The 24960-nt window shown below is 45.4% G+C and overlaps 1 protein-coding gene across 1 annotated transcript in view; it reads left to right on the top strand.

Annotated features, from left to right (window-relative positions):
* Positions 1-24960, top strand: part of TTC33 (tetratricopeptide repeat domain 33) — a 372200-nt gene that overhangs the window by 2567 nt on the left and 344673 nt on the right. The window contains exon 2 of the mRNA XM_068250872.1: positions 5842-6063. Coding sequence (XP_068106973.1) covers positions 5843-6063 — 221 coding nt within the window. The 5' untranslated portion in view covers position 5842. The remainder of the gene's footprint in view (positions 1-5841; positions 6064-24960) is intronic.

Raw genomic sequence — 24960 nt, 5'->3', positions numbered from 1 at the left:
GAAAACTGACCAATCAAATCCTTCCAAAGTAGAATATGATTGGTGCATTTTTAAGCTGCATACATAAATTTGTGTGTATCAGCCTATTCTAAACCCTGAGGCTCCTTTCACATTGCATCTATTGCAGCAATATAATCGGATCACAGTGCAGCACAATTATATTTCTACTAGTTGAGCTAAGCCCATTTAAAAACGGGCTCTAGGTCTCTTCACGCCACCACCACCGCCAGTCAGTGTGCACACGCACCCCCGTCCGCCGCTCGTGCTTGGCCGGCCCACCCTGCGTCCTGTCCCAACGGCTGTCAGTGCTTGACATGCGCAGTAGCGCAAAGCACTGACACAGGGACAGACGCAGGGACACTTGCGTTTTATTGTATAGGATTACAACTCAGCGGTGTAATGTTTTCTGTTGGAATAACATGCAGCATGTGATGCGTTCACCAGACAGTACTGTATGCTTCACATTGCACTTCTAACGTGCAATGTGACTTTTCATCACCATTGTCTTGTGATTCTATCACAATGTGAAGTGCATAATATGTAAGATGCCTTATTTATAGATTCACACTCTTCTTAAATCAGGTACAGCGTGGACAATAAACATATGCATTTCAGCCTTTTTCAAGATTTTACTTAAAGAGACTCTGAAGTGAGATTAAAAATCGCTTTTTACCTTATATTCAACATGGGCATGTTTGCCCCTGCTAAAACGCCACTATCCCACGGCAGAACGAGGGGTCTTTACCCCCCAAATCCCCACCGTGGTGCCCGGGGAGCGCTTCCTGTTGAGGCAGAGCTAATGGCTGTAGCTCTGCCTCTCAGCACGTCTATCAGCGCTGATCGTCGTCTCTCCCCGCCCCTTTCAGTCTTCCTTCACTGAGAGGGGCTGGGAGAGGCGGAGATCCGCCGGCTGATAGACGCGCATGGAGGCAGAGCTGCGGCTCATAGCTCTGCCTCCATGAGCAGCAATATCCTCGACCAAGAAAGTTGTGAAGTTTGCAAAGGTGGGGGGGGGGATTTGGGAGATAAAGACCCCTCGTTTTGCCGTGGGATAGCGGCGTTTTAGCAGGGGCTAACATGCCCATGTTGAATATAAGGTAAAAAGTGATTTTTAATCTCGCTTCAGAGTCTCTTTAAGTCATGGAACAGACTGACTTATGTAAGCTTATTGTCCACGTTGTAAAGTATTAAAGTAATCTTGGTGTTTATGTTGTATTGGGCTCGGGGCTGTGGAGTCGGAGTCGGGGCAATTTTTGGGAACCTGGAGTCGGAGTCGGGAGAAAATGCACCGCCTCCGACTCCTAATGAATTTAAACTGTAATTAAAATAGAAAATATGATAAAATGTTCTATTTCTCAGATTATAGTCATCATAAATAATTTATATGTGCAGTAATAGCTGTGCTTAGTTCACAAAAATGCAAGAAACCAATAAAAAAATTGTTACTTGTGCTGCTTCAATAAAGCAATCCCCGTTATTTTTTAAGTCAGATATACACATCTGATTGTGACTGTACAGTATATGTGATGTGTACACAGGAATCATGTATATATATATATTACACTAAATAACATCTATGCTGTAAGAATAAAGCCTGATGTGTAGCTGTATCACTAATAGAAATGGTCAATGAGATGGAAATAATTCTGCGTTGATGCTGGTTTATGCAGGTGTATGCACTCTCTTTGCTCATAAAATCAAATCATTTCATATGTTGTTAAATGAAAAGGATGAAAACGGATGTAAAGAAAAGTTTTATACATAGCTGGGGCTTCCTCCAGCCCCCTTCAGGATAATTCAGTCGCTGTCCTCCTCCACCACCCGGATCTTCTGCTATGAGTCCTGGTAATTCAGCCAGTCAGCGCAGTCCGTCCGCGTGTCCCGCTCCCACAGCCAGGCGCATTCTGCAACTGCGCAATAGTGCTGCGCAGGTGTAGTACGCTACCGGTGTGTGCATGCGCACTACGCCAGACTGGCTCAAGTACCTGGATCCATAGCAGAAGATCCAGGTGGCGGAGGAGGACCGCGAGGGACTGATTAGCCTGAAGGGGGCTGGTGGAAGCCCCAGGTATGTAAAACTTTAATTTTATCTGTCTCAGGTTTACTTTGTTACACAGTAGTACTATACTCTACATATGCACTCTCCACAGAGCTGCAGGGAATCCACTGAGAATGTTGTGCACATTGAACACAGAGGTGTTGTCTATCACCCATAAACCTGGTTCAGATTGTACATGAAGAATGTGTAATGGAGGAAGAATCCCCTCATTCTCCTGCAGAGTACCTGCACATCACTCTTACATGTACCCACAGTCACATTGTCTAGGACCTGATAGATGTTCTTTGTTCCTGTCTTCTACAAGTACTCTTACCAAGGACTAGTTTTAGTGTATGTCAGAAGATCAGCTGGCTAGCCAGGTAACTGGTATTATTTAAAAGGGAATAAATATGGCAACCTCCATATCCCTCTCACTTCAGTTCTCTTTTAAAATTCCTAAGCGTTGGCAGTTAAGAGATGCACTTCGTGTTACATACTTTCAATCAACAAAATTGTAATATGCAAATTAGAGGAGTCAGAGTCGGTGGAATCCTAACCTGAGGAGTCGGAGTCGGCGGATTTTTGTACCGACTCCACAGCCCTTATTGGGCTTCCCCATTGGCTAGCTGCTGCCATCTCTGGTCATGTGATATTTGTGACAGACTATATCTGCAGCATTGTGCTAAAAATAATATCTCTTGCTGATGTGTTCAGTGGCATAGGGATCAGGGATGTGCTCATGAGTAATTATCAGTAGCTAGCTACTCGAATTTGAGATTCTAATGAGGCTGAATTTCCTCAGGTGTGCGGCTGGGAGAGAGGGGGTTAATTACCCAGCTGCTCGCCTCTTCTATGCGTATCACAGCCTCGCGCGCGCCCAATGGGACGCGTTCCACGACTCAGTACCGTGCACTTCCTCCTTTGGCCAGAAGGATGAAGTTGCACGGTACTGAGTCATGGAATGAGTGTGATGGAGGGCAAGAGCACAAACGTGCGATATATGTTCCTGACAAATTCCTGCATTGCCTTTCTGGCCCTAACCTTGCAGACTCTCTTCACCAAAAGAGTAAATACTGACCTGCAAGTTTCTGGGCCACTAGTCCAGGAGGAGACCCAGTAAGAAAACCTAGTAGACCACTGGCCACTCCATACTTGTGGCAGTTTGGTTCACGACCACTTATACAGTGGTTTGCAAAAGTATTCGGCCCCCTTGAAGTTTTCCACATTTTGTCATATTACTGTCACAAACATGAATCAATTTTATTGGAATTCCACGTGAAAGACCAATCCAAAGTGGTGTACACGCGAGAAGTGGAACGAAAATCATACATGATTCCAAACATTTTTTTTTACAAATAAATAACTGCAAAGTGGGGTGTGCATAATTATTCAGCCCCCTTTGGTCTGAGTGCAGTCAGTTGCCCATAGATGTTGCCTGATGAGTGCTAATGACTAAATAGTGTGCACTTGTTTACAATCTAATGTCAGTACAAATAAAGCTGCTCTGTGACTGCTCTAAGATGTTGTCTAAGAGAATATTGGAAGCAACAAAACCATGAAGTCCAAAGAACACACCAGATAGGTCAGGGATAAAGTTATTGAGAAATTTAAAGCAGGCTTAGGCTACAAAAAGATTTCCAAAGCCTTAAACATCCCACGGAGCACTGTTCAAGCGATCATTCAGAAATGGAAGGAGTATGGCACAACTGTAAACCTACCAAGACAAGGCCGTCCACCTAAACTCACAGGCCGAACAAGGAGAGCGCTGATCAGAAATGCAGTCAAGAGGCCCATAGTGACTCTGGACGAGCTGCAGAGATCTACAGCTCAGGTGGGGGAATCTGTCTATAGGACAACTATTAGTCATGCACTGTACAAAGTTGGCCTTTATGGAAGAGTGGCAAGAAGAAAGGCATTGTTAACAGAAAAGCATAAGAAGTCCTGTTTGCAGTTTGCCACAAGCCATGTGGGGAACACAGCAAACATGTGGAAGAAGGTGCTCTGGTCAGATGAGACCAATTGAACTTTTTGGCCAAAATGCAAAACGCTATGTGTGGCTGAAAGCTAACACTGCACAATCTGAACACACCATCCCCACTGTCAAATATGGTGGTGGCAGCATCATGCTCTGGGGGTGCTTCTCTTCAGCAGGGACAGGGAAGCTGGTCAGAGTTGATGGGAAGATGTATGGAGCCAAATACAGGGCAAACTTGGAAGAAAACCTCTTGGAGTCTGCAAAAGACTTGAGACTGGGGCGGAGGTTCACCTTCCAGCAGGACAACGACCCTTAAACATAAAGCCAGAGCAACAATGGACTGGTTTAAAACAAAACATATTCATTATGTCACCTATACTGCGCAGAAGTACCCAGGTAAACATAGGTGTCCTAACTCTGGCCCTGTAACATGCATAGTGCAGACATGCAAACACATTCATTGCATCAAACCTATCAATGGATTAGGAGCACACATCCTGACGTCCTCTCCTGGGACAGACAGTGCATCTTACCAATCGCACAAGGGAGCTAATGTTATGTGCCAGTGGGGATGAATGTGTTTGCATGTCTGCACTATGCATGTTACAGGGCCAGAGTTAGGACACCTATGTTTACCTGGGTACTTCTGCGCAGTATAGGCGACTAAGCATAAGAATGCATTCTTCTGTGAACTAAAACCCCGGCTTTTAACTTAGCTGTAGGAATAACAGTTGTGCCTGGATGAGTGAATCTGTGAATGCATTTGTTTGAACATTTGCATGTGAGAGTGCGAAGGGTTAATAGATTTTTGCTGTTTTCTAGCCACACCCCCTTCAGCACCTCCCTTTCCTTAACTTATTTAATGTCCTAACTAGAGGCGATGTGCCTGGATATATGTATTTTGTTCTCACAACACAAATAAGGCCCCTTTTCTGTGGATGGCTGAATTGTGCGCATGTTGGGCAGTTCAGCCTGGCGGTAGGGCCAGCACTACCATAGAGCGAGGGGGGCAATTGCCCCAGGGCCCCAGAGCCTGTCAGGGCTCCCCAAGGTGTCTCCCCCCAACTTAACTATTGCTCACTGGGGGCTCTGTAGAGTCTTCGGCAGAGTGGGCTCTCACCTGTCCTGGCTCTGTGCACTCCTGTTTTCATCCACCGCTGGATGAATCTTCTCTGTGACCTTTGGCATGATATTAAGTAATAACATGCACTAGGTCATGGAGGAGAAGCGCCCCTGTAAGGATGAAGATGGCAGTACATGGAGTCATGGACAGACAGAAGCGCATGCCCGCCAGAACAGGTGAGACGCCACTCTGCCAAAGACTCTGCAGGGACCCCCGGGGGGCTCAGTTAAGTTGGGGGGTGGGGATGGGACAGCAGCCAGCTCAGGGGGGAAATATGCCTGAAACAAAGGGCACCTCATGTTACTTTCTTGTTTGGGTGTCCCTCAGGGGGCCCCCCAGATTTATTTTGCCCGGGGGCTCCATTTTTACTAGAACCCGCCCTGCCTGCCAGCAACAAGCACCTTTTAGGTGGAGTTACATGCAGCTGAATGGCAGGATGTGATAACACCACGCATGTCAGATGTAACCCCATAGGGGGCAGGGTTTCCAATATCTGTGCTGAGCGCTAGGCTATTATGAGTTATATTTTTTCACCCTACTTTTTTGGGCTTATATCTATTTCTGTTTGGTAAATTTACATGGTTACCTGATTGCAGGTTGGTTCTATGTTTTCTTGGCTGAATAGAAAGCTATACTTGTTATATAGACCGTTCAGTATGTATTGGAGTACAATAGCTACATCACCTCCATCTGTTGTTCTCTCAGTATGGCTTCTTTCGGCTGGAAGAGAAAGATTGGGGAGAAGGTGTCTAAGGAGACCTCACAGAACTTTGAAAAAGAGTCAGCTGGAGAGGACGGAATCATTGACCACGATGATGTGGATTGGCTTCACTCCGTCAAACGGAAGAAAGGCATTCTGCTGGAGGACAACATCACCAAAAGCAAACGCCTGAAAGATGAGGGGGCCTTGCTGGCTCTGAATGGCAGGTAGGACTGGCAGTCATCTTCTCTTTACACAACTAATGTTAGTCTGGTCTTTTATAGTGGGTTGTAGCACAGGAGTGACAGAGATATATGGCGGTTTCTGTTTTTTTAAGGATGAGGGGGGGAGGGAAGGATTTGGAAGCAGGAAATTTGGGTGCAAGTGGCGCCGCAGGAATTTGGGTGCAGCCATAGGCCTTCAGTGCCGGAATTTCACCTAACAGCTGGAATATTGTTGAGTGCCTATGGTGGCCCCAAACTTCAGCAGCACAGAATAATTTTCATCTTATTGGTGTGTGGGTCTTTAAGGTTAGGCATAACTAGGTATTGTCATGAACATTTTTGCTTGTCTTGCAAAGCAATCTAACCAAGTTACTCTCAATCCAAGGTTTTACTGTATTTACAGTTTAAATGTGCACATTTTACAATAGGTGCCAGATACTAAAATTAAAAATTTCATCTGTCAGTATTAATAATATTTTTATGTAATGAAACAGAAACTCCCTCCTAAGTTTAACCAAATGTAACACGTAGAAATGTGATCTATATCATGTATGATGACTGCATTTATTACAGTGCTTATTAGATAGGTCATTGCCTTCATATTAGCAGCTCAACTTGCTGTAAAGCTGAACAGGCTGTAAGTATTAAAGAGAACCTGTGACAAAAAAAAGTTCCCATGGGGTGTATTCACCTCTGGAGGGGGAAGCCTCAGAGTCCCAATGAGGCTTCCCCCACTCCTGTAGCTGCAGGCAGTCCAGCGCTGGCTCCCCCAAAGTGTCCCGGAATCCTCCCTCGACAAGGCTGATAAGCGCTGAATTATTTACCTTTCCTGGCTCCAGCGTGTGCTGTTGCGACTCTCCGCACGGAGATAGGCAAAAATAGCCGATCTCTGTCGGGTCCGCTCTACCGCGCAGGCGACTTGTGCCTGCGCCGTAGAGCGGCCTGACAGCGATCTGCTATTTCCGCCTATCTCCGAACGGAGAGCCGGTATTATCCCAAGATGACGCTGACCAGCTGCCACGGCACATAGCTCCACATTTTTTTGCTTTTATTTTGCTTTTTTTTTTGTCTTTTTCTACCTTTAGTTTACCGTAGCTGTAGTTAGTCTGTGCCACATCTAGTGAGTCCCCGCGTACCACGTACCGCGTACCCACGCTCACCTCCGACTCAGCCTGTACGGATTCTGCTGCCGGTGTAACGATCACTGCCTGCTGCCCGACACATCTCCGTCTACCCACGTGGAGAGCCGAACCCACGGAACACAGACAAGCCCTGGCGGACCGCGGGGGGCATCTTCTCCACCGCAGCCTCCTGCTCCTGGAACGCTCCCGGAACGCCGCACATGCTGGGGCCGACTGAGGACGCGCCTGACGATCTCCCGGGCATCTTCTCCACCGCAGCCTCCTACTCCCGGAACGCTGCACATACTGTGCCGACTGAGGACGCGCCTGCCGATCCCCGCCAGCCCGCCACCTCCGCTAAGGCGGCACCACCAGGGACCATCCTGTAGCCACGTTGGGCGCTTGCTGCAGAAGCCACTCCGTGCCCAGCGCCAGGCAAGAATCGCTCGGGCCTGCCAGGCCCCACACGTGGACCTGCAGCAGCGGAAAAGCTCACGCACTGAAGCTGACCTCCACGGCTGCCTCTCCCTTCTGCAAACCGACAGGGAACGATATACCGTCTACTCCTGGAGCCACATCAAAGCCCTGACTCCGCAGCTGCGGCAGGACAAGAAGCACCCAAAACCACGTGTCACCCGTCCATCAGACTGCCACTCGTCAGGGGTAAGACCTCGCCTCTACTGTGCCGGTTTTGCTGACTGCCTGCTTATCTGCTCACCCACAGCGGTTTCTACCTCTCTGCCCTCCAACCCTGCTAACCCCTGGCCTATCCTGCTTATGCCTTGCCTGCATGCATTCTGCTGACCTATGCTGTCTTGGTGCAGCGACTGACTTTGTGGTGCTGAGACCTGACTTTGGGGTGCTGTGGTGTTTAACTTTGGGGTGCTGGGCTGTGTTTAAGCAGGCTGCAGGCACCAGGCTGTGTTTCAGCAAGCTGTCGGATCCCATGAGCAAGCTGGAGGTACTAGGATGCCATGTTCCCCCACCCACCGCTGGCTTCCCACCACCCCTCACGCCGGCGGCCATGGCCTGCCCATGCCGCTCCCCGCCACATGCACCACCACATGGCCCCCCATCCACTGAAGCCAGGCTCCTGACCACTCTAGTCTGGGACCACATACAACAGGTCCTGGACCCAGCCCTGAAACTCCGGTCAGGTCAGCGGAGGAGAGGATGTCACACCGGAGCCTGCGTGAGGCTATGGAAGAGGGGTCTACGCTCAGCCATCCCCTCAGTCCTCCTGGCAAATGTCCAATCCCTCCCTAACAAACTAGATGAACTGCGCCTCCTCTGCGACAGGAGAGACCTCGGCAGCACCACCCCGGCCCTCTGTTTCACAAAAACATGGCTACATGAGAACATCCCCGACAACGCCCTCCTTCTCCCGGGCTTCACCATCATCCGAGCAGACCGAGACCCTGTCCTCTCCGGGGAAAAAAAGAGGGGGTGGCATCTGCTTCTACATCAGCTCCGCATGGTGCCCCTCCTCGGAGATGCTCGATAGGAAGTGCTCTCCGGACCTGGAACTACTGCTAATCAACTGCAGGCCGCCATACTCGCCATGGGAGTTTTCCTCATACGTCCTTGCCGGAGTGTACATCCCTCCCGATGCGGATGTCAAATCTGCCCTATTGGATCTAAGCGAGACCGTCTTGCAGTGGGAGACATCCTTCCCAGACTCGCTATTCGTTGTCGCGGGCGACTTTAACAAAGCCAACCTGTGCCAGGAGATGCCACGTTATCATCAGCATGTAGCCTGCCCCACCAGGGGCCGAAACACCCTTGACCACTGCTACACTGCACTGAAGGAGGCATATAAAGCGGTTCCATGGGCAGCCCTGGCCTCCTCTGATCACTGTCTCATCCATCTTATCCCAACCTACAGGAGGCGCCTAGAATCAGCTAAACCGATCGTGAAGTCTGTCAAGGTGTGGTCGGATGAGGCCAAACTGAAACTTCAAGCCTGCTTTGAATGCACAGACTGGAAGTCCCTAGAAGCGCCAAACCTGGATGAATGGGCAGACAACGTCGCCTCATACATCAGTTTCTGCGAGGACTCTTGTGTACCAACAAAATCCTTCAAGGTGTACCCGAACAACAAGCCGTGGTTCACCAACAAGCTACGGCAGCTGCGGAGGTGCAAGGAGGCTGCACACAAGTCCGGCAACCAGGAGGACTACAGAAGGGCAAGGAACGACCTTAATCGGGAGCTGAGAGCTGCCAAAAGAGAGTACGCTGAGAAAATTAAACACAACCTGTGCTCAAACGACTCACGTGCTGTATGGAAGGGGCTGAAGGCTGCCACTAACTACAAGCCCCAGCCCCAGCATGCAACTCCCAGCCCGATACTAGCAGAAGAACTCAGCAGATTCTACTGCAGGTTCGAGAATCAGGAAGCCCCGGAGGGGAACCTGGAACCAGCTACCCCACCTCTGGGCCCTGCAAACAACATCCTGAGCATGCCCTCTCCCTCGGTGGTGTGTGAGACCGAGGTACTGCGCCTCTTATCATCACTAAATGCCAGGATGGAGCTCATCAACGATCACCTTGACAGGCCAGACACGTACATCAGGATACTGCTATTGGACTTCAGCTCGGCCTTCAATACCATCTGCCCACGCATTCTCCAACGGGACCTGGCTGCACTTGGAGTCCACCCGAGTCTACAACTATGGATCACAGAGTTTCTCACCAACAGGTCCCAAGTCGTCAAACTGGGAGATATCCACTCCCAAGCAGCGACCACGAACACGGGTGCTCCTCAAGGCTGCGTCCTGTCTCCATTGCTGTTCTCCCTCTACACAAACAATTGCAGATCTGAGGAAGACGCTGTCAAGGTCATCTAGTTCGCTGACAACACCACCATCTTTGGCCTCACCACCAAGAATGATATCCAGGGGTACCGCCAGCAGGTGGAGAGAATCTGCAACTGGAGCAAGGAGAATAGACTGGTGCCGAACACTGCAAAAACCGTGGAGCTAATCATTGACTTCAGGAAGTCCGCCCCCACCCCACCTCCAATTTATATCGATGGCACTGAGGTAGCCAGAGTGCCCTGCGCCCGGTTTCTGGGTACTACCATCTCCAGTGGTCTCAGCTGGAAGCCCAACATCACTGCCACTCAACGGAAAGCACAGCAGAGACTCTTCTTCCAGCTGAGGAAGTTCGGCATGACTCAAGGAATTCTAACCAACTTCTACTCCGCCACCATCGAGTCGGTCCTCTGCTCTTCCATCCTAGTCTGGTATGCTGGCGCCACCGTCAGCGACAAGGACAAATTACATAGAGTCTTCAGGTCGGCAGAGAGATCATTGGGTGCCCCCTCCCCTCACTGGCGCTACTACACAAAAAAAAGGCTGAAAGGCAGGGCACTGAGGATCGCCAACGATCCGTCACACCCAGGCCACCGCTACTTCAGCTTGCTGCCATTGGGCCGGAGGCTACGGACCATCTCCACTAAGACCACGAGACACAGGAACTCGTTCTTCCTCTCGGCGGTCAACCCCCTAAACTCTCTCCACATACTACCATCAACACAAGTCCCAATGAGCAGCGGGGCTAGCCACGATATGGCCGATCAGTCAACCGTACCAACCAGCCCACAAGACTAACTGTCAGACATATCAATGTCACACTGGGACCGTGATGTATACTGTATTGCAATGCAATGTTAACTTGTCACATCAGCTGTCTGCTGCTATCTAACTATGTCTCTATCTATCTATCTATCTATCTATCTATGTTTTCCTTTTTTTCTCCTGAGCTATATGTATTGTACTGTATTGTGCCAAAAACAATTCCGGACATGACCCAGTCATGCTCGGCGAAATAAATGATTCTGATTCTTCGATACTGCGCCTGTGCTGGAGTCGGGAAGGTAAATATTAACATCCCCGCTGTTCGGGAGCTTTATCGCCGCCGCCGTGGGTCCGATGAGGATGGGGGAAGCCTCAATAGGATCCGGAGGCTTCCCTCAACCGAGGTGAGTTCCCCCCAGGGGAGTTTTTTTTTTTCGTTACAGGTTTTCTTTAAAGGATGCGTTTATAAACCGGGAGATGAGCTTAACTGTCCGAAAAGTGCCTTATTTTCTGGAGAATAGTGCCCCTCTCCTTATCCCCATATTTATATAAGTGACATTCAGCTAAAATGATGAACCAAGTATCAAAAAGAAACAACGGTAGTGCAACACAGTTCCCAGCAATAGAGTTCCTTCAGTTCCCTCTCAAACTTTGCAGAGATCAATCTCTGGTTCCATATGCACAACTAAAATGTTAATACCTGCTCTTATATTATATCGCCTGGACTACTGTAACATTCTACTTTATGGACTACCTTCTAACAGACTGGCCCCGCTCCAGTCGGTACTGAAGTCAGCTGCTCGTCTCATTGATCTTCCTCTCTGTCAAGCTCTTCATTGGCTGCCAATTAACCTGAGGAACCAAACTCTTAACCCTAACCTACACAGGTCTCCACAATTTCTCCCCTGTACATCTCCTCACTAGTTTCACTAGTTTCCAGATGCCAACCCAATCGCAATGTCAGATCTGTACATGACCTTCTCTTGTCCTTCTCTAGAATGATATCCTCACATTCACTTTTGCAAGATTTTGCACGCGCTTCACCCCTCCACTGTTCCGACAAGCACATGCGATACCTTAGGCCACTTTCCTTTGTCTTAAGACCAAATTGCACTCCTACTAGATATATCCTAAAACACTCAGCCTCTATATGTTTGTTTGTATATTACCCCATCTCTTGTCCCCCCCCCCCCCCATTCCCTTAGATTGTAAGCTCGCAAGGGCAGGGCTCTCTTCCCCTTTTGTGTCCTGGAAATCCATTATACATTTGATTCATCATGTTACTTTTACCAATTTTGTATCTTGCATTCTGTATTTTGTCACCAATTCTGTACTTTGTATATTGGTGTACACCATTTCTGTAGTATTATGTACTAGTAGTATGTTCGTTTATACAGCACCACGGAATATGTTGGCGCTTTATAAATCAATAATAATATACCACCACCTCACCCTAATTGGAATTAGACTTACCCTTTCCAAGGGCCACCAATTAGGTCTTTGCTGCACATTGAAGTTCTTCTAAGTTGTGACAATTATATAGAATGTTAAGAAAGACTAATTGACAGATTCAGATCAGAATCAGAGCAAGCAGAGGCAGTATAACAAAACATGTACACCTAAAGAGATGTTCGGATGCCTCCCAATGGCCTCACTGTGTTACCGCAAAGGTTTTTGTCAAAGGGCTTCGGGAATTTACCGCACTTCTATCGTACCTGTGAAAATTTTTGTGAATTACCACACAAAAGTCTAAAATACTGAATGCAGTATTTTCCCGACAAGATTTTTCTTTCGCACAGCCTTTTATGAATTGACCGTTTTGTGGCCTGCCTCTTTCTAGGTAGCTCCACTAGCAGCATTTTGCAATGCGCTTGCCATCGCTTGCAGATCACAAAACGCTAGGGACACTTTAAACTGATTAAAACAATGCGGGGATGTTTTCCTTAGTGTGTTGCATTTGCGACACAATTTCCTCAATCGCAATCTCCGTGCCTGCTGCAATTTTCATCACTATGGTATATATGATCATTTTTTGATTATGGGTTATACATTTTTCAGTCAGATTTGAAAAAGTGCAGAACCAAAAAAGACTGATTTCTTTTTCCCCCCTCTTTTTTTGTTCTTTATTTTCCTCATTCTTGCGATAAAAATGCCCTGGGAAGTGTGCAAGGTGTTGTTTGACATTTGCACCACATGGTGGCGCTAGAATCCTTCAGTAACACTTTTCCTGAGATGTTCTTTTCCCTGCGCTGGACTTCATTAGTATTTGGAGTGAATCAATTCCTCCTTCATTCTTAGCGTGGGCGCTTGAGAAACTTTAAATTGATCTTCAAATGCCTTTGTGTTTTAAAATTCTGTGCAGATTCTGTTTTTTGTACAAAATGGACTCTATTACCGAGGTGCATATGTGTAGCCTCTGTAAGGGTGGCCACACACGATACAATTTTTTACATTTCTTTTCAATTCAAGGTTTACAATTAATTTTTTTCATTATTTATAACATTTAAAAAATCTGACCGATGTACCACACACACGTGTTCAATTTACACCCAATTATGAAAAAAAAAATGATTGAAAACTCTGAGAAAATTGCTTGGGTTTATATATAAGGAAATTGACAATCTACCCTACACCATTCAATTTTCATTAAAAAATTGATCAGAAAAAAATCCAGCATTTCCGATAATCGACTTTATTAGAATAAAAATGGGAAATCCAATCATATTTCTTGCTCGAATATTAAAAAAAAAAAAGCTTTCGATTTTTCTGAAAATCCTTTCGTTTTTATTAAATTGCTGTAAAATCAGTCCATTTATTGTATCAAAATTAAAATGTTCTTTCATGGAGACATGGATAAAGCAGGAAATTTGGGCACTTGCGGCTAATGGACAATTTGGGCACTGCCATAGATGCCAAATATCGGCTATTGGGCGCCAAAAGCAGAAATGTGGGTGTCTTATAAATAAAGGGTGCTGGGCCTGTCCAAATAACATTTTTGATAACTATGATTTTGCATTTTGTATTAAAATTCTTTAAAGTGGTATGAAAGCCAGCATTTCTTCTTTGTTCTAAAAGATTATTTACAGCATATAATATAATACTACCACATTTTTTTTTTAGCAGACCAGCATTCAAACAGTTAAACACAGGACTTACTTTTTCAATAGAAAGCTCCCTGCAGTGAGATCCAAATCCAAAGAGGTGATATCATTATCTTGTGTTAACTTAATTGTAGCAAGAGAGGAATGTAAACATTCCCTGCCAGTGCTGAAACCCCTTCTAATGTGTGCAGATCAGATACGGCTAAGAAATAATCACTGGGTACATTACAATATATACTGTAGCTATGAATAAAATGCAATGGCAGCTTTCAGAGCAAATAAACTGTACTTTGGGAACTTGTAATTTCTAAATGAATAATAACACTTGTACACAAATGCAAATATGATAACCGTACGGGTTATAAAAAGTAGGAAAACCCATTTTTATTGGATACTATGTCAGAGTTTAATACCACTTTAAGTTTTTAATGTAGAATGCAACACTCATTGTCTGCCTGGTGGCTGACGGGAAGTTTATAGTTGTCGCAGGTAACGTCTGCTGGGTTTCCATCACCCCATCAGGTGTTACTATATTGGATACTGCCCTACGACCGAAACCAAAATGCCCCTTTTTATAACAAGAGCCTTAGTTATGTCCCTTTGTCTGACAGGTGCCATCATGAGAAGGCTAACCACTTCAACTCCCTTGCATATCTACACCCCTGTAAACTTCACTTCAGGCTCAGGGGAGTAGATATGGATATTGTTTACTTACTGCCACCGCTCAGGGTCGGTGCATGTCTCCCATTCGCATTCGCCGCAATCCTGCCCTTCCGTGATCGGGGAATGGGCAACAGCTGTTACCAACCCCAATCACTGTGCCTGTGATGAATCAGAGCTTCCGGCAGCAACGTAAGCTCTGATTGAAAAGAAAAACCAAAAACATGTAAACACGGTGTATACACTTGGTTCAGTGTTCTAAAAGGGTAGCACCATCTTGTGACCAAAAAAGTAAAAATACACTCCAATACACTGTCATTTAGAAAAATAAAATACATCTTTATTATTTTTTTAACTTCTTCCACCCCTACGCCATAGTTACCAAATAAAACGCTTGTTAAAAAATTACATCTTTAAAAAAAAAACTGCATAAAAAGTTACCTTAGGGACTTTTTTTTAACATGTGTCATGAGGGTATATTACTGTTGCTTTTGTAAATAAAAGCTTGTAACTATTATTATAATATAAAAAAAAAACACTAAACAGAAAAAGAGACACCTTTATTTCCAAATAAAATATTATCGCCATACATTGTACTAGGGACACAATTTAAAGGAACACTAATGATCTACATATTTTTTTTTTCAATTGAGATGGGAATTGTTTGGGAAGTGCTGCTAAGTACTGGTGTATACATTTCACTAGCAACCTCTTTGTTTACTGTTATCAAAATACTTTCAAACTTTACTGACACCAAAACTGATGGCAGAATGAGCCATGAGGAGAGGGGAAATTCCCCTCACACTTGATCGGTTAACCCTGTGTGTAACTCTGTGTGTGTGTGTGAGAGAGAGAGAGAGAGAGAGAGAGAGAGAGAGAGAGAGAGCTCCAAACAGCTGCAGCTTCTGTGTCCTGTGTTTCTGACTGAAGTGTGTGAAGAGAGCAGAGGAAATGTAACTTGTTAACATTTGTAATTGTCAAAGATTTTGATACTGTCTTTACTTTCAATGAAAAATACTCTGTAGTCTGATGTGCAACACTGGCTGTGCATTGAAGCAGACACCCCTTCTGCAATTGATTTGTCCCAATATAGCTAAATCCTACTCTAAATAAATTAAAGCTTTTGCCTCTGATATTTAACATGAAAAGTAGGAAAATGTTTAGACAGCTACTTAGACATTATTTGTACATTGTAATTTTAAAACACTTGGGCATTGATAGTATTCCTCTAATATTTATTGTCCAGTTCAATTATGGAGAGCCTGAAATGACCTCAGAGCCCTCTATAGAAAAACGCTGCAAATTCCCATGGGTGTGCGATAAACCTTGGATCTATACCTGGCTTACACGGACATCAGGAAATTATTTGCCTTGCTCTGCTCAGTGACCTGCAGTGATGCGTTATGGGTGTTGCTATTACAGCCATGGTACTAATAACCTGCAAATACCTTCTGTTTTAAGAAGGCTATCCTATGAATAAGGAATATCTTTTGATCCCGCTATTCCGATACTCGCTAATCTGGTTTCGGATGTGAACAGATCCAAGCAGAGTCCCCTTAATCGCCTGCTGACGGGAGAGCGGGGATATCAGAATTCTGGAGCTCTCCAGATTAAACAGTGCTCAGCTTTGAGAACGTTTGGATCAGGTTCCCCTGGCTACCTACAGAAACATTTGCTTACTTAGGAGACATATGAGCGCTTTGACTTGTCTGTGTAATATTTTCCCTCTGTGCTCTTTCTGTGTCTTCACATCTTTTAATGTTGAATCAAAACTACTTCATCTGGTTAAAGAGGAACTTCAGCCTAATCAAACATACTGTCATTAAGTTACATTAGTTATGTTAATTAAAATAGATAGGTAATATAATCTCTTACCCACCCTGTTTTAAAAGAACAGGCAAATGTTTGTGATTTTTATGAGGGCAGCCATCTTTTTGGTGTAAAAGACGTGACAGGGAGCATGAGACACAGGTCTAACTGTCCTGTGTCCTGATCACCCCTCCCAGTTGCTAGGCAACAAGAACAACATTAGAAATCCCATCATGCTTTGCACAGTATCAGAGGAAAAATGCCCGGGGCAGTTTTCTTTGATGGGACGGAGCTTAGCTTTTGTGCAGCCAAAAATGAGGCTTGGATAAGAAAAACAAAGTTCTGATGATGTGAAACTTTTAAAGAAACTCCAAGCCTTTTCAGTGCTGCTGAGTAGACTTTTAGTCTGGAGGTTCACCTTAAACTGTTAGAAAAACTGTTCTATTTGTAAACTGTGATAGCTGCTGGGTTCCTACTTAAAAGGTACCCAGTCCTGTCAGTTTTTGACAGTTGGCATCAGTTTTGTAAGAGTTCCCTATGGCTTGGTTCACACATAAAGGTGTGCATTTCCGGTGCTGTCCTGAGTTAAGCAGCGACCACGAACACTGGTGCTCCCAAAGGCTGCGTCCTTTCACCCCTGCTGTTCTCCCTCTACACGAACAATTGCAGATCTGAGGCAGACTCTGTCAAGGTCATCAAGTTCGCCGATGACACCACCATCGTTGGCCTTATCACCAAGGATAATGTCCAGGAGTACCGTCAGCAGGTGGAGAGAATTTGCAACTGGAGCAAGGAGAACAGGCTGGTGCTTAACATTGCAAAAACTGATGAGCTAATCATTGACTTCAGGAAGTCTGCTCCCACCCCACCTCCAATTTATATTGATGGCACTGAGGTAGCCAGAGTGCCCTGCGCCTGGCTTCTGGGTACTACCATCTCCAGTGATCTCATCTGGAAGCCCAACATCACTGCCACCCAACAGAAAGTCCAGCAGAGACTCTTCTTCCTTCGCCAGCTGAGGAAGTTCGGCATGACTCAAGGAATTCTGACCAGCTTCTACTCCGCCACCATCGAATCGATCCTCTGCTCTTCCATCTTGGTCTGGTATGTTGGCGCCACTGCCAGTGACAGGGACAAACTACAGAGGGTCATCAGTTCAGCAGAGAGGATCATTGGGTGCCCCCTCCCCTCCATTGCGCTACTACACAACAAAAGACTGAAATCCAGGGCACTGAGGATTGCCAATGATCCGTCACACCCAGGCCACCGCTACTTCAGCCTGCTGCCATCGGGCAGGAGGCTACGGCCATCTCCACAAAGACCGCGAGACACAGAAACTTTTTATTCCCCTTGGCGGTCAGCCTCCTAAATTCCCTCCACATACTACCATCAATTCAAGCCCCAACGAGCTGCGGGGCGGGCTGTGCTACGGCCGATCAGTCAACCAAACCAACCAACCCACAAGACTAACTATCGGACATCTCAGTGTCATACTGGGGACTGTGATGTATATTGCAATGTAATGTTAACTGAAGCCTCTGCTGTTCGCTGCCATCTATCGATGTCCCTATCTATGTCTTCTTCCTGAGCTATATGTATTGTGCCAAAAACAATTCTAGGCATGATCCAGTCATGCTTGGCGAAATAAATGATTCTGAGTTTTGTATCAGTTTTCTATGGGTGTGGTCACACATAAAAGGTGTACAGTTCCAATCCTATCAGGTAAAACTGATAGAAAACTGATGTAAAACTGACAGGACTGGATTGGAAATGTACAGGTTTATGTTTGAAAAATAAGGAAAAGGGGGGAAGGTTGTGCATCCCTAAAAACATGCTGCAATTGACTGGTTAATCGCTCAGGCATACACCACCTCTATTAGGCTGAAAATGCATGCCCTGCGTCCAAAACAAATGCTACAATTATTATACTATGGAGGAACTTTGGCTTCTACTATAGTTTGTATGCAAAGTATAATATACTGGACACTTGCGCCACAGTGAGGCAAACCTCCGGGCAAGTGGCCTAACCTAAATTAAAAACAACATATGTATAACCTTGGGAGCAGCTAAGCAAAAATGTGTAACTTACATTTTAATGGACAGCGAGGAGAGGGCCAGCGCATACCACAAAGGCTGCATCTGAAATGACCAACAGCTCACATGTGCAGCACCTCTAATAAGCTATCTGCACACTTCGCATTCAATTCAGATGCAAATCATATGCATAACTACTATTACTTACTTAGGTTTATGTTTGAACCCAGCCATAGTCTCTCCTCAAGCAGGACTATTGTAAACAAACAAACAAATAAACAAAAAAGAATAGTGCAGTATGAAAGTATACGGTACTTTGGCTAACAATTTACAGTATACTTCTGCATAGAATAATTGTTATATATATATTTACACTGTGTATATGCTGGACAGGAAGGAAATCACTAGAATTCCTGTCAGTCCACACACATGCGCGGCACGTCACACTGCGCTCCCGTCGTACACACTTACTGCGTCACCCATTGACTTGCATTACTGCATAATTCATGCGGTAGGCACGAATCATGCGGTAACGTGCTGCAAACCTTGTATTGGGATTGCAGCGATTTTGATACTTCCAGTGCACAGTCGCATTGCCTGAAGTTTGCAAGTCTCCATAGGCTTGCATGGCCCTTGCGGCGGGGAAGCATAATGCGGGGGAAACGTAGTGCCTAAATGCCTTGGCTTACCTGCTGATCCTCTGCCATAGACCATGAACAAGCATGCAGATTAGATGTTTCATCCTGAAGTCTGACTGGATTAGTTGCATGCTTATTCCAAGGGGTGCTTGTTTGAGATTCTAATGCAGCCAAAGGGATCAGCAGGATGTCAGGCAACAGTTTAAAAGGAAATAAATATGACTGCCTCCAATTCAGGTGTACTATAAGTACCAGATAAGGAAGGAAGCCAGACACTGACCACTTCCTCTTCCACAGACTGTCTGTGTTATAGACAGCAGTCTTCTCAGAAACCTTCAGTGTATGTCCTGCCCCTTTCTTTTTGAACAGTAAGATGATGCAATGTAAACAGCAACCCCGCCTACAGAGACTGAAACTCACATTCTGTACTCGGCTGCTTGTGGTCACTTGTTCATAATATCAAGACTGTAGATTTAGCTGCAGAAGCCTTATGTTACGCAAAAAAGAGACATTTGAACACTGATTACTAAGGTATTAAATTGCATTTTTAACTCTCTTCTGGAAATGGACTTTATCCTTTAACCCTTTAGCATCCAAATTATTTAGAGGCTTGCAAGCACTCCAGGCCAATTTATTTAAAGAGACACTGAAGCGAAAAAAAAATTATGATATTATGATTTGTATGTGTAGTACAGCTAAGAAATAAAACATTAAGATCAGATACATCAGTCTAATTGTTTCCAGTACAGGAAAAGTTAAGAAACTCCAGTTGTTATCTCTATGCAAACAAGCCATTAACTCTCCAACTAAGTTTAGTCATGGAGAGGGCTGTTATCTGACTTTTATTATCTCAACTGTTTTCTTTTTCTCTGCTAGAGGAGAGGTCATTAGTGCACAGACTGCTCTGAAAGACTCATTTTGAATGCTGAATGTTGTGTAATCTGCACATATTATAGAATGATGCAATGTTAGAAAAAACACTATATACCTGAAAATAAAAATATGAGAATATTTTCTTTGCTGCTAATCCTCTAGTAATTATTCATAGTACACAACCAATTCACTATATCATATTTTTTTTTTCGCTTCAGTGTCTCTTTAAGCACATTTTTTTTTAATTTCTTATTTGTTACATCTGCTTGCTATTTATGGCCATCTGTCACTAGAGGGCAGTGTGAGACAGTAATAGAGGACTTCTGAGGTGGATTTCTGACATCAATATTAGGATACAGAGGCACATTCTGCATACAATCACCAGCCTCTGTGTCCTTATAGTGTGCTTCCTCCCGTGCTCTGCTGTCCCCAATATAAAAGCCGCTAGGCTAGCGACACACAGATTGTTGCTAGTCGCCTGTTTACCTTTAGGCTGCCACTCAGTGCCGCTCCCCCGCCTCCTCTATAGCGCGGCTCCCCGCCTGCGTCCCTTCCCTCCCCACCTCCGTAAGCCACCTCCAATCGGCTTGGAGGGGGACATACTATAAGGACACAGAGGCTGGTGATAGTATGCAGAATGTGCCTCTGTGTCCTTATATTGATGTCAGAAAACCACCTCGGGTTTTCTTTTCTGTATCTTCTGTTAGCAGGGAGAGATCAAAGCATTCCAAGAATTTCCAGCACAAAGTTCTGACAACGGAGGTCAAAAGCAATGCACTTATCTCAAATGAGATAACTCTATTGAAGCTGCTAATAGGGTAATTTATTTCGGACTACATTGGATGTAGCTGCTGAATCATAGAAGGAAAATGTTGGGAGTTCTGAATGGCTTTTTTTACGCCCCTGGCCGATCGAGGAGTCACAATACGCCGGCCAGCAGACAGGCCACGCCCGTTGACCTCTGTGGCCTTGCCATTGATCCAAAGCACACTGAACTTTCATTTCCTCTAATATCCATGAACAATCAACACTCTATTTATGACACTACGGGTGTCAGGCCCGATGGTGTCTGTGAAATGTTTGTATTTTTAGCATTTAGCTTTATGGAGCAGTAAAGTTAATTGAAAGCATGATTTCAGACTCCTCAGAACAGACTCGTATGCATATGCTCCATTGTTCAGCCAACATGAGGAAGAAAGTTTCAAACACTGCGGTTTCATCTGGCAAAACACTACTTTTGTTTTGGCAGTGTTCATTTTTTGGGGGGATGAAACACACTTTCTTAGTCATAGTGTGTCGTAAAACCCTTGTGCATCCAGGGCCCATTTACATGGGCTGGTTAAACAACATGGCTGCCAAATGGAATCATCTTATTTAAAGAGAAACTGTAACTAAGGATTCAACTTCACCCAATCAGTAGCTGATTCCCCCTTTCCCACAAGAAATCTTTACCTTTTCTCAACTAGATCATGAGGGGGGCTCTGTATGGCTGATATTGTGGTGAAACCCCTCCCACAGTGTGATGTCAGGACCTAGGTCCTGATATCACACTTTAGGAGCCTTGTTGCATTGTGGGAAATACCAGCTGTTTCCAACTGACAAGCAACTAGTGCATATGTATATCAAAAAGACAACCTTTTAGCCTATGACATTGTTAGGGGGTGTGCTTATAAATAATGGCAGTTGGTGCTGCCGTTTTTTTCATGTCTGCCAATAGTAAAGATTTAAAGAGGAACTCCAGTGAAAATAACATAATGAAAACAATTGCTTAATTTTTACAATAATTATTTATAAATGTATTTAGTTAATGATTGCCCATTGTAAAGTCTTTCCTATCCCTGATTTACATTCTGACATCACATAGCAGCATCTTTACTGCTGATAGGTGATGTCTGTGGAAGGAGATGCTGCTTTTTTGGCAGTTGGAAACAGCTGTTATTTCCCACAATGCAACAAGGCTCCTATAGTGTGCTGATATCACACTGTGGGAGGGGTTTCACCACAATATCAGCCATACAGAGCCCCCTGATGATCTATTCAAGCTACTGATTGGGATGAAGTTCAATTCTTATAGTTTCTATTTAAGCTATGTACAGCTGCTTGATGAAACTTGACCGAGGCAGCCAATAACGTCCACCTTTGTTGAGAAGCTAGCGTGTGTACAAAGACCCCCTGATTCACCTCGACGGTTCGCTACTCAACCCCCTCCGTCACTCTTCTTGCCTGCCACTCCTTCAGTTTTCCTCCCCTCCGCATAGCAACAGAACAGTCTCAATCCTGCGCTGTCGCCTGGGAGACCAAGTCCTGATCCCGCCGGGTGACTTGCATGCGTCTAGGAAACTTTACTTTGTAGGGCGGGGCCTGCCGGACACATCAGGGTGCCTGTTTGTAAAAAGTCATGATTTAATGACGCATCACCATATTTTCCACATTTTTTCCACTCCCTGGTTCTGTAAAATGCTATAAAATGAATTGGCCCTGTTAACCAAATCTACAGATGGAAGCAATGATCATTCTCATGGACAAATCCCCTCAATAAAAATAAGCTGCTCTCTGCAGAACGGATGGAAAGTTTGTACCAGCAGAACGAGCGTTGCCTCCCCAATAACACTAATAAATTACTACTGCAGAACCATTAGATCCTGTCCGGATTGTCATGTGACATCTTAGTTACCATTTTGGAAGCAGCTGGGTTTATTATGGGGGGAGGGGGGAGGGAGGGGTAGTTAATAACTGACCAGACATATGTGCCACAGACAGCTTCCTTTGCCCTCTGTGAATATAATTCTTGGCAGATGTCATTAGCTTGTAGCGTTGATATTGGATGTTTCTAGTCCTGATTGCGTTCTCGTGACTCATGAGAATGATGTTTCTGAGCTCAGCAGTGTGTGTTGCACAAGGGTTTGGCACATGTCAGTCACTGGTGAACCACTCCTCTGCCCTTTGCCATGTTTATTGAGAGTCCCCAATGGAGTCTTCATTTGTTGAGGGAAACCAACAATATTACTTTACCTTTGTAACTGGCTGGATAGTGTACTGGTTAAGGGCTCTGCCTTTGACATGGGAGACCAGGGTTCGAATCCTGGCTACGTCAAGTACCTATACAGTAAGGAGTTCAAGGCAAGACTCCCTAACACTGCAGGGTGGCCTCTTGAGCGCGTCCCAGTGGCTGCAGCTCTTGAGCGCTTAGAGTCCGACAGGAGAAAAGCGCTATATAAAATGTTCGGATTATAAAAAAAATGTTCGGATTGTAACTAATCTGCATTATATAAAAACAAACCTCATCCCAATTCTGGGAGGAGGTGTCCCATCTTTTGAGGTAAATATGAAAAAAAAAGATAGATAATACACCCTTATTGTTTTTATTTCATTATGTAGCAGCTGCACTTGCAGACAGAGAAAAAGTTTCCATACCTGATATAGCACATTTGATACTTATGGCAGCCAAGAAAGCCATATTCAATCTGTGGATCTACTCCATTCCACCCTCCATACAAGATGTGCATGATGAACTTTCTCAGGATTTCCTAGGCTAGGGGGAGTAAACAGATTTTACTCACCTGGGGCCTCTTCTAGCTCCTAGAAGCAGTCTCAGTCGCTCGCTGCAGCCCCCGTCCTCCTCGGTGTCCCCGCTGGCCACCGGTAAAGGTCGCGACCCCGCCATCGGGTCGGCTCTTCTGCACCTGCGCGTCCACAACATCCGGTGCGTACTTGCGCCTGCGCAGTAGTTGTGCGCTTGCGCACTACGCGCCAGATGAAGTGGACGTTCGGGCACGAATGCCCGCGCAGGCACAGAAGACTGACCCGCCAGTGGGACAATGCAGAGGATTGAGGCTACTGCTAGGGGGCTGGAAGAGGCCCCAGGTGAGTAAAACCAGTTTAATCCCCCTAGCCTCGGAAGTCCTTTAAAGCTTGAGAGACTGGAAGCTTCTCTTCGTGTGGATAAAGGCACTAAACGTTTCTTTGAAAAATGGAAACCTTACATCCTTCACACAATACCAGCTTCAGAAATCGATACTTTTATGGAACAGTTTGTATACTCAAAATGGTATGCTTATAAACAGCTGGGTGGCACTCTTGGTGGGCTGGAAATAGCAGATAATACTCTAGAATAGACATCCGTAGCTCTGGAGACTTCGGTTTGGAACTATTATGAAATGTGGGGTGAGCGGTTTTCTTGAATGTGGGGTGGGTTTTTTCCTTGAATGGGGGGGGGGGGGGGTGTTCTATGTTGATTATTCTGATGTATATTTGCTATAACCATCATTAGCCTCTGTCCTCAGGCAGATGTTATGATGGAACTGGTTACCAAATTATTTTACCTTGAGATTTGTTTATGGTGATTGGCCTTTAATATCTTGCTGTGTGTCTCTCTCAATGGGGTCTTATTACCTACTATGTTATGTCTGTCTGAAAAATGCTAAATAAAATGTTTTTTTTTTTTAAAAACAAAAAACTTAAAAAAGAGCAGATCTCTTACTGGAGAACGCAAAGAGGACCAGGAAGGCTGTGTGGGATGCAGATCCTTCACTCTGCATAGGTGAGTATATAACTTTTTTCTCTGTTCAGGGTTGCTTTAACCGACTCGGGACCGCCAATAGTAAAAACTACGCTACACTTGTGGCTGCCTTAGCCTGATGTGGCGTAGTTTAAATGTCACCCGTTCCCCAACACTGGACACATTAGCATGTGGCCGCCTGCACAGATCTCTGCTGTCTGAAGAACACTGGACACATTAGCACGTGCCCGCCTGCACAGATCTCCGCTGTCTGAAGAACACTGGACACATTCGCACGTGCCCGCCTGCACAGATCTCCTCTGTCTGAAGAACACTGGACATATTAGCACGTGCCCGCCTGCACAGATCTCCGCTGTCTGAAGAACACTGGACACATTCGCACGTGCCCGCCTGCACAGATCTCCGCTGTCTGAAGAACACTGGACACATTAGCACTTGCCCGCCTGCACAGATCTCCGCTGTCTGAAGAACACTGGACACATTTGCACGTGCCCGCCTGCACAGATCTCTGCTGTCTGAAGAACACTGGACACATTCGCACGTGCCCGCCTGCACAGATCTCCGCTG

The sequence above is a fragment of the Hyperolius riggenbachi genome, chromosome 1, assembly GCF_040937935.1.
Source record: "Hyperolius riggenbachi isolate aHypRig1 chromosome 1, aHypRig1.pri, whole genome shotgun sequence".
NCBI lineage: Eukaryota > Metazoa > Chordata > Amphibia > Anura > Hyperoliidae > Hyperolius > Hyperolius riggenbachi.
The sequence above is the reverse complement of the archived record's forward strand: the minus strand, read 5'-3'. Positions and strand labels throughout refer to the sequence as shown.